Source organism: Populus nigra, chromosome 14, assembly GCF_951802175.1.
Source record: "Populus nigra chromosome 14, ddPopNigr1.1, whole genome shotgun sequence".
In the NCBI taxonomy this organism is placed as follows: domain Eukaryota; kingdom Viridiplantae; phylum Streptophyta; class Magnoliopsida; order Malpighiales; family Salicaceae; genus Populus; species Populus nigra.
In genome coordinates this window covers 14,250,531-14,261,585 of record NC_084865.1, presented here as the reverse complement: position 1 = coordinate 14,261,585, position 11,055 = coordinate 14,250,531, and the positions used below count along the sequence as shown (strand labels likewise).

Below are 11,055 nucleotides of genomic sequence, written 5' to 3'. Positions count from 1 at the left end.
TAATCATGCCCACGTATAAGATATTGTTTGGAAACATAATGCAAATTGTATTTTTTAAAAATTTAATTTTTTTTGTTAAAAATTAATTCTTTTGTGTATTTTGAATCGTTTTGATTTACTAATCTAAAAAATAATTTTTAAAAAATAAAAAAAATAATTTTAATATATTTTAGTACACAAAATATTTTAAAAACTAGCTGCAACCACACTCTCAAATAAGCATTTGGCAACTATAATCTAGATGAGTGATTTTGGCATTCTCACACAATCATGATATTAACACTAATTTAATTTTTCATTTTAAAAGATAAAATTAATGTATTTTAGGTATTTTTTTAATGATTTTAATATATTAATATTAAAAATAAAAAATTCTAAAAAAATATTATTTTCATAAATTTTTAATTAAAAATTGTTATCACAAAGGTGAATGGGACATGCAACCCTGGGTTCCACCTCCATGACAAATCTTCCTTCGTCTATAAGAGGTAATTGACTCAATACTTTCGTCGGAGGCAGGGTCCACAGATTATTTTCCGAAAAATACATTTACGTTCACATTTTTTAAAGACAAGTTACTAATAATTAAGTTCTACGCTAATATTTTAAAACGAACAAGTTCACTTGTATATAGTTTATTTTTTTTTTATAAAAAACTTTGTATTTAATTACGCTGCCTGTGTTACCCTCTTCGTGCACTTAAAAATCACCAATGGACAGATTTTTCCTTCTCTTTTTTATTTTTCTTAAAATCCTTCATAATAATTTTTTGAAATGTCCAATTTCTCTCACTTGTAAAATACTTTATAATTGCAATTTTTTTTTATATTACCTTATTGTAAATCTTGATTACATTCCATGGTAAAATTAAGTAGTAGAAAACGTAATTAATTCTTCATATTTTTAAATGTTATTTTTAAAATAAAAAGCTTAATGATCATTAACAACATAAAGAGGCGCTCTAAATATCTTATAAGAATCATAGCAATTAAATAGAAAAAAACTATACAATGATAATTTTTTAACTAAAGATTATAAAAAAGTTTTATAGGAAAAAAATCCAAAAAAAAATGAATCAAGAAAGTACATAATAAAAATTGCTGCAAAGTAATTTTTAAGAAAAAAATATAAATATGATAGCTTTCTAACAAAAAATTATAAAAAGTATTTCAGGAAAAAAATATAAAAAATAATTAAGAAAAAAAAAACAAATAACAAATCTTCAAATGCATTTTAAGAATCTTGTAAGAAAATATAAGTAGACATAAACTCATTTGAAAAGAAAAACTTGAAAACCAAGCTTAATGGTCGAACATAAATACCATAAAATATTAATCATTTATCTTTCAAAAAGAACCTGTCGTGTTTTTTCCTTAATATTATTCATTATTCGTTAATTTACATTAAGCGAAATACTATTTTTTTAAAAATAAAAAAGTTCACAGTTCACACGTATGTAACGCGGACGACACTAAAAAGTAATTACATCTATATATAATAAATATTCATCTACAAATTCTTTTTACGAAGACCATCAATCCAGGGGTATTGTATTCTGTTTCCATTAAATTTACAAAATATTCTTCTTGAAGCCAGTTTTTTTTTTATTTTTTTTTATTACTAGGTTGGCAAGAAAACCCAAGGAGCCAGTATTGGCGTGGGTTCCACAAGATTACGTTCGTTCGAGTGGTTTTCTTGACTCACGGTTTATTTGTTTTTTAAATTTATTAAAGGATCTGCTCTCCATTTCTGGAGTCTGACTCATTTCTCGGGATAAAATCTAACCATGGTTATCGATATATCCGGTTGAACTCCGGTTAACAAGGTGGCCATGAACACTATAAAAGGACCCCTCGGTTCCTCCATTATATCATCACTTCTGCTATCTTTTCTTTCTCCGAAAAAATCCTCTAGTTGATGGTCTTCTATAATTAACTTCATTTCCAGCTCCTTTAGGCTTTTTTATCTGGTAAGTTCTTTGATTTCCTCGCTAGAAATCTTTAGATTTTCCATTGTATCATGCTCGCTGCAAGGGTTTCCATGTCCTTCATCGTTTTAATGGTGTTCTAATTGTCTTGATAATTAATGATAGAGAGATGGCAGCAAACGGGAAAGGAGAGATGGCGATGAATGGGAACGGAGCTGCAACGGCAAGAAAACCGAAGGGACTCCTGCCAAGTATCACCACAAGTGACAAGCATCATGATGTCTGCCATGATATGAGCGCACCAACCGTGAAGGCCCAGACAATTGACGAGCTCCACTCTCTTCAAAAGAAGAAATCAGCGCCCACTACTCCCATTAAAGGGATTCAGGGTACCTTTGCTGCTCTCTCCGAAGAAGAACGCCAGAAACAGCAGCTCCAGTCCATCAGGTTATTTATTTTTTTGGTCCATAGCCTCTACGCACGCTATATCATTATAAAAATAATTATCCCCTTTTCATCATTCTTGAGCTAAAAAAATATAAATTTAATTTTATAGGCCAGGAGGACCTCAGATTCTTTATTTTTATAAAGAATCTCTTTTTATAAAACAGGAAATGTAAATTTTAATCTTTTTACGTATCAATAAACTCCTGAAATGATATAAAAATATAAGTATTTTTTATATTAATAAAAAAGTAAAACAATTTCAACGGAAGAATAGTATATAAATAGATGAACACGGTAAGTGGGGTCCAGAAGGGGATTGCCTTCTGATATCATAAAATCTGATGGTGGTGATGGTGAAAGAAAGGAAAGGGCTTGGATTTTGCAACCCTTGAAAACGTTCCAAGGAACGGGAATCGGATGCAGCTGTAAACAGACAGTTAATTACTTAAATGCCCCTGTACGAAATGCGAGTTTTCCTAAAGGTTCGTTTTTGTAGTTTTATATAAAAAAATAATAATAGTCTTTTAGTTTTAAAGCCTAATTAGCATGTCCTTAGTCAGGGTTTAACACATATAATTTGATGTTATTCTGACCCAAATTTGTTTCTCATTGTTAATCTTTCCATAGTTTTTTTTTTATTTTTTTTTTCTATTAAAAAACCAAAAATAAATCTAAAATTCGTTTCTTAAAACTAGATGGACTGATTTATAATTTACTTAAAATGAAAAAATCAAACGACGAGACCGGCATAGTGGAGAGTATGGTTTTTCCAGGAAATTTCGTGGACAAAAAGAGAGGCTAAGGTCGTTGATTGTGACTGTAAATGCTTATATTCTCACTACAATTTTTGAAGTTATTTGGTTATAAAAAAGAAAAATATAAATTTACAACTTTTTATTTTTTATTTTATTTTTAAAATGCAACCACAAGACAATACCAAACAAATATTTTAGGAAAGGCGTGTAAAATTAATCTGTAGCACCATGTGTTTGTCAATATAGTGTAAATATTTTTATAAAATTGTATTTAAACTGAAAAAAAATATTAATATGTATAGGAAAACTGATGCCTGTTTTGTGTTTATGTATCAATGGAACGACAGTGCATCTTTGGCATCGTTGACGAGAGAAACAGGACCGAAGGTGGTGAGAGGAGACCCTGCTAGCAAGAGCCAGACCAGCCCAAGGGTTCACCAGCAACACGTAGCTGAACCCGCCATCAGCGCCAGCGACAGCTCCTTGAAGTTCACTCACGTCCTCTACAACCTCTCCCCTGCCGGTAATGATATCTTCGAATTAATAATAAAACTATTAATTTAATTTAATTCACAACATACCAACTTAGGATTATAAAGTTCTTAAGATATATCTAGTATTATTTATTCTTATTAATTGAGAAGGTTAATTTAGTCTCGAGCTTACTATTATTAATATTTTTTTTATCAATAAATGGAAACACACACGAGCGTAGCCATTAGCCAATGAGTTGCGTACCTTAATGGGAAATTAGGTAGAAAATTCATCACTGTTCTTATTCTAGAAATCAATGACGTGTAGCCACAATGAACGGTTTATTATGACCTCTGAAGTCAAAATTTCTCATAATTGTCGGTTTTGCCTTATCGTGCCACCAGCTCTACAGACGAATACGATGGTTAAAGAGATTCGCTTTATTTTTTTAAATTGTTCGTGTGTGAGTAGTGTTACAGTAAAAACATTTTTTTATTTAAAAATAAATTAAAATATTTTTTTATATTTTACATCATCACATCAAAACGATTAAAAACACTAAAAAAATATTAATTTAATTTTTTTTAAATAAATTATATTTTTAAAATGAAAAAAAAATATAAAATTATCATACTTCTAAATTATTATACTTCTAAACACACACACACGTGAATAAAATAAATATAAAATTATGTGCATGCCATCAACTCTCGTAGAGACTAATACGATGGAGAAGATTCGATTTATTTTTTTTTTATTTTAAATTGTTTGTGTGTGAGTGGTGTTATAGTCAAAATATTTTTTATTTAAAAATAAATTAAAATAATTTTTTTATATTTAACACCATCACATCAAAATATTAAAAACACTAAAAAAAAATTATTAACTTGATTTTTTAAAGTGAATTACACTTGATTAATTAATGAAGAACATAATCTTATCCTTACCGAGCAACTAAAGAATTCTTGCTGACAAATGATGACTTAAACTTTATCTCTTTGGTTGAGCAGCCAGCATACTGGTTGATTTATTTCTTTTGCAAATGAATTAGTGGATTGTCACTGTGATAAATTAATTCATCCAAGTATATATCGTGCAGAGCTTTATGAGCAGGCCATACACTATGAGAAAGGGTCCTTCATAACATCAACTGGTGCATTGGCTACCCTTTCCGGTGCCAAAACTGGCCGGGCTCCGAGAGATAAACGTGTTGTCAAGGATGATGTTACCGGAGAAGAGCTTTGGTGGGGGAAGTAAGTACCTGGCAGCAGGCCACCTCCTTGTTTATAATAAATTACTCCTCTCTGCTAGTTTTATAAAATAAAATAAATATCATTTTTAGTTTTAAAATGTAATTAATAAGTCGTTTTCCCATCATTTCCATATATTTTAAATTTTTTTAGTTAAAAATAAAAAATAATATTAATATAAAAAGATTGATAACAAAAGAATACGTTGTTTTAGAATAAATCAAGAAACAAGTTAATTAATTTTTAAAACAAGAGGAGGGGGGGGAATTTTTTTATTTATTTATCTCTGCCTCGTTTTTACTTGCTCGTCAAGTAATTTACTTCGTTAACCCCAGGGGTTCACCCAACATTGAAATGGACGAGCACACCTTCATGGTTAACAGAGAAAGAGCTGTTGATTACTTGAATTCTCTGGACAAGGTACGTGATTTTTTTAATTATTTTTCTTTAATTTCGTGTCCTTTTTTTCTTTTCTTTTGGCTATGTCTTTGCGTGTCTTGTTCATAAATGTTTCTGTTTAAGCTTTACTCTACTCTATACCTTCGTTTCTGTGACTTCTTGATGCGCGCAATTCTTACGTTTTTTCGGATGATAGCGATATTTGTCTTAGTATCTTTATTGTCCTTTTCTCCATGTAGTTTTCTAATCCCTTGGGAGTAGCAATTTTGTCGTTATACGAGTCATTAATGATATATAGAAAGTTAAAATAATAATATTATTTTTTTAAAAAAATTAAATTATTTTTGATTGAATTATGAGTTAATTCATTAAGATTTTGGGTTTGGTCGCATCAATTTTTATATTTTTTTAAACTTTGTCTGAAATTAAATTATAAGTCAAATATCAAGTTATTTTCAAGTCGTGTTTCACAAGTATACGGTACCTACCTTATTGGTGGGTTTGTACATTATTGACTACCGTGCTGTACGAATGCATCAATACATGGACTCTTGTTTTGAATGCATGTACGGTGGACCATTGGCTGCCACAGGCATGCCCTCGTGCAGTTCATTGCATTTTCCCTGTAGATTAATTTGGGATTGAATGCTGAATTCTGATGGTTTGGACTTCAAAATTTTCAGGTCTTTGTGAACGATCAATTCTTGAACTGGGACCCCGAGAACAGAATCAAAGTCCGGATTGTTTCTGCCAGAGCCTACCATTCACTCTTCATGCACAACATGTAAGTAAAAGTGGATGATTTCTTAACGTTTTTAGCAGGAATATATTTGTCTGTTTCTGTCTCTCCCCCAACAAAGCCCTAAGCCTGCCAGATAAGTCTCTTTTATCGTTGACAAAATATTAAATATGATATGCTGTGCTGAATATTATTACTCCCGTACAATGGAGGAAAGTGGTAAGAAAAAATGCGCATGATGTAATGAGCTAAGTGTGTTCAATTGGATAACTGGGTGGGTGGCAGGTGTATCCGGCCCACTCCTGAAGAGCTGGAGGATTTCGGTACTCCGGACTTCACTATATACAATGCAGGCCAGTTCCCATGTAATCGTTATACACACTACATGACATCCTCTACTAGTATAGATCTGAACCTTGCTAGAAGGGAAATGGTCATCCTCGGCACACAGTACGCCGGGGAAATGAAGAAGGGTCTGTTCAGTGTAATGCATTATCTCATGCCTAAGCGTCGAATCCTCTCCTTACATTCTGGCTGCAATATGGGAAAAGATGGAGATGTTGCCCTCTTCTTTGGACTGTCAGGTATAGTATCACCATGTCACCTGGTCGCGACATGGTGCCATGCCTGCAAAATGATACGTGCCTAAAACTTACCTTTTGCATGCTTAACCCCTTTATATCTTTGTTTTAATAAGCATATATCTGGCCTGTATTTATGCCCATTTCCTTTTCTTATCATTTGCTATGTTATTGATGAGTCCTATGAATTTTGATGATTCTTGTATTAGGTACCGGGAAGACAACTCTGTCTACTGATCCAAACAGATATCTAATTGGAGATGACGAGCATTGCTGGACTGAGACCGGAGTGTCAAATATTGAAGGCGGATGCTATGCCAAATGCATTGATCTCTCAAGGGAGAAGGAGCCTGATATCTGGAATGCCATCAAGTTTGGAACTGGTAGCATTCTAAATCTTCTTTAAATTCCATTAACTTAAGTAGGAGGAAATACAAAATGATCTATATCAATTGGTTTGAACCTGAAGATCTTATTTTTTGGCATGTTTTAAACGTCTGAACTGATGCAACTGATTGTGCATGGCAGTGCTGGAAAACGTGGTGTTCGAGGAGCACACTCGAGTGGTGGATTATGCTGATAAATCCGTTACAGGTGAATGAAAGATCATGAATTCGAACATTTCTTTTGATCACACTCAAGTGAGAAAAATCTTGATGTTTATATTGTTTTCCCTTGCATACTTTTGCAGAGAACACTCGAGCATCCTACCCCATCGAGTACATTCCTAATGCGAAGATACCATGTGTTGGTCCGCACCCTAAGAATGTTATCCTTTTGGCATGTGATGCATTTGGTGTACTCCCACCAGTGAGCAAGCTGAACTTGGCACAGACCATGTATCATTTCATCAGTGGCTATACCGCTTTGGTAATAATTAGTCACTAAATGCTCTGCTCTTCCTGTCGATAATTTTGATTTACATATGCTAGCTCAGTGATTGTAGCATTTTGGTAATTGAATTTCTTGATAATCAATGTAGGTGGCTGGCACAGAAGAGGGTGTGAAGGAGCCAAGGGCAACATTCTCAGCTTGCTTTGGTGCAGCATTTATAATGATGCACCCTACCAAATATGCAGCTATGCTGGCTGAGAAGATGCAGAAGCATGGTGCAACAGGATGGCTTGTCAACACTGGCTGGTCAGGTGGAAGGTATGTTTGGCATTGTTAAATGATACGAACAATCCGAGAATTGTAAATCAGAATTTTGTCACCCATTCTCGGGGAAGAAAGTCTTTGAATGTATTTGGTGTTTTGCAGCTATGGTTCAGGAAGCCGTATCAAGTTAGCATACACAAGGAAAATCATTGATGCCATACATTCTGGCAGTCTCTTGAAGGCAGAATACAAGAAAACTAAGGTGTTTGGGCTAGAGATCCCCACCGAGGTTGAGGGAGTGCCCTCTGAAATCCTGGATCCAGTGAACACTGTTAGTATTCTACTCTTTAACCTGCTGCCTTGAATATTTACACCCTTTTTTTGTATAATCTGTTTCTCGCATGTAATTCTAATGCTGCTGTTCTCAAATGCAGTGGTCAAACAAGCTAGGCTACGAGGATACCCTGATGAAGCTGGCAGGTTTGTTCAAGAATAACTTTGAGACATTCACTGATCACAAGATTGGAAAGGACAACGAGCTCACAGAAGAGATCCTCGCAGCCGGTCCAAATTTCTAATTTCTACTCAATCGAGAAGAAGATTATATCTGTATTACGAATAATACTTGGTTGAGAAAAGTGTGATATTGTTTGTTATGATGATGATGATGATAATATGTAGTTGTTTCAATAGTTAAATCATAATCAAGTATTTACATGCAGCAGCTTCTGTTTTGTTCTAGTTCATGCTTGCTGATTAGCATAACCCCGTATCAGATTAAATAACAAAAAAAAGAACACAATGTCCCTTCATAAACATAAACCATCAAAACGAAATCGGTTGGTTGATTCTCATTTGATCAAATATATTCTGTACTTGAGCTTTTTATCGGGTTAATGATGGTGTAAGCACGCCAACAAGATGGAACCTGTAGGGAAAACAAGGACTAATGCAATGGTGTCTCCACAGAAAATAATGAAAGGAAGGAGGATTCTCATTACCGGCATCCGCTGGCAGGGCAGCATAATCAATCATCTCAAGCACTCGAGCATTATGTTTGATTCATAAATAAATAAAATTGATGATGTTTCAATTCCTTCTACTGAAAGTAAGTATAGCACTTTGGGATCCAAATTTAACCGAAGATATATATATATATATATATATATATATATATATATTATTTTATGTTAATAAATGAATATCTAACTGATAAATATGATAATAAATATCTAAATTTTTATTAGTTGAGTAATAAATAAAATATAAATATAATAAAAATCTGACTTGTAAATATCTATCACCATCCCTCCTTTTTTTTTTTTCATTAAACATGTTGTTCACTGGCTCCGACACCAAGAGGATATAAAATTCATGGGTCCTTAAAACTATAAAATCCTGCATATAAAATTATTCTAGGTTCTGTCCAAATTAATTTAAGGTTCTTGCCCAACTCATTATTTGTAAGAAGAAAAAGGTAATCCAAAATGTTTTATCTTTATATATATACTTCTTCTTTTTCTTGTTCAGACAAATGTGTAGAGTCTGTTATTTTCCTAATTTAATTCGTCTTACCTTCCATAGCCAACATTGCTTTTCATCTATCATAATCTTATTCCACTGATTTTTAGCACTCTAATTCTATCGAAATAAAATCTTCCAATTATAATTAGTGACACCATATAAATTACAATTCCTATTAACTAATAAGCCTCACAAACCTCAAAGCCATTAAAAATTTATTTAGTCGTTAATTTCAAGGTCTGTTGGAATTAATCGAGGTGTACGCAAACTGATCTGAATACCAATGTTAATAAAAAAAAATAAGCCACATCATTTTTTGATTTTGATGTGAAAAAAAGAGTTTGATATGGGTGATCAAATCTTATTCTAGTCTTGATGTGGATGATTAAAAAAAAACTTAATATGGATAGCGAAAATTTTAATTTAGTAGAGGATATAAATAATCAAAGAAGAAAAAAAATCAAGAAAATCATGAAATAGGAATTTATTATACTTTCTAAATAATATAATAAACCAATACCGTTATTAGAAAAAAAAATCCCAGTTTTCCTTTTTTTTTTAATCTTTGTATCTTTCACTTTAAAGGAATCCATTTAGTAAATATGGGTATTTATGCATTGAATATTTTAAAATTTCTCACCTATCAACATCTTAAAAAAACATAAAGTACAAATTTATAATTGGTAAAAAACTATATATGATCCCATAATATATACAAGGGATACTTAATGAAAATCAATATTTATAATTATACCATATTTAGTAGATCTTATTTGTTTTGATGATAATTTCACTCTAGCAATTTATAATGGCATTTCATTAATAGTAAAGTAATTAAATGCACTTGGATATTTATCTAGAGTGGGGTGTCCTTATAAATTAATTGAGTATCAATGCCTTGATCACAGTCCTTGAGAGAAACATTGCTTTTTTAAGAGTTAGCCAATCATCTTCCAATAGTTAAGTAATTTCCACAAAAATAATAATTAAATATATGGAAAAATATATTTTGGCACTACATGTATATGAAATTTATGTTCTTTAGATATGCTAGATAAATAAAGTTTCCCTACAATGATAGTGTTAGTGAAGTAGGTTAAAAAAAATAATATAAATTGAGTAATAAATGGGAAATATATAAACCAAGCACAAAGAAAAAAAAATGGAAAATCCCTTCAATTATTAGAACGAAAATGAAAGATAGAACATAAGAATTTTGAATCCGAAACATGGCTCTTATCTTAGTTGGAGTGTTTGTTTTTGTGTTTTAAATTATTTTTTAAAATATTTTTAAATTATTTTTTACTTAAAAAATATTAAATTAATATTTTTAAATAATTTTTGAATGATATTGATACGTTGATATCAAAAATAAAAAAATAAATCTAAAACGATATCATTTTAATAAATTCTTAATTGAAAAATATTATGTTGGGATTATACTATTTTATTATTAAAAAAGATTTTAATGTGAAAATCTTTATAAAAATAGCTATGAATCATATATAGAAATATAGATATACAATCAACTATTATGATAAGTGAGATCAACACATCTCTCTCAAAAAAGAAAAATTGAACCACATCATTTTAATAATTTTCTTTAAAATATATATATCTCTCTGTAACGAAAAAAAGGCCTAAAATGGCTCTGGGTCTTGTACACCCTGGAAAAGCAAAAGGCAAGCCATCCATGCACGCACGACTTCTCTATCACAAATGGGCAGCTTAGTGTTCGGTCTTCTCTCTTCTTTTTAATTCAATTCAACAGCTAATCTAGCCGGAAATTGCTCCCCTCCATCATCTCATTATTACTATATTTTCATGGTGTTTTCTCTTCTCTTCTCTTTTCTTCTCCTCT

At 31.6% G+C, this 11,055-nt stretch overlaps 1 protein-coding gene across 1 annotated transcript; it reads left to right on the top strand.

Annotated features, from left to right (window-relative positions):
* The first annotated feature begins 1,756 nt into the window (after positions 1–1,756).
* Positions 1,757–8,391, top strand: LOC133672707 (phosphoenolpyruvate carboxykinase (ATP) 1-like). The gene is made up of 13 exons (XM_062093202.1): positions 1,757–1,969; positions 2,093–2,374; positions 3,477–3,652; positions 4,703–4,856; positions 5,189–5,273; positions 5,936–6,036; positions 6,277–6,575; positions 6,782–6,955; positions 7,101–7,166; positions 7,264–7,442; positions 7,555–7,724; positions 7,833–8,001; positions 8,105–8,391. Exons 2-13 carry the CDS (start codon positions 2,097–2,099, stop codon positions 8,246–8,248), a joined length of 1,995 nt encoding a protein of 664 aa, XP_061949186.1. The 5' UTR covers positions 1,757–1,969; positions 2,093–2,096; the 3' UTR covers positions 8,249–8,391.
* The last annotated feature ends 2,664 nt before the right edge of the window (positions 8,392–11,055 follow it).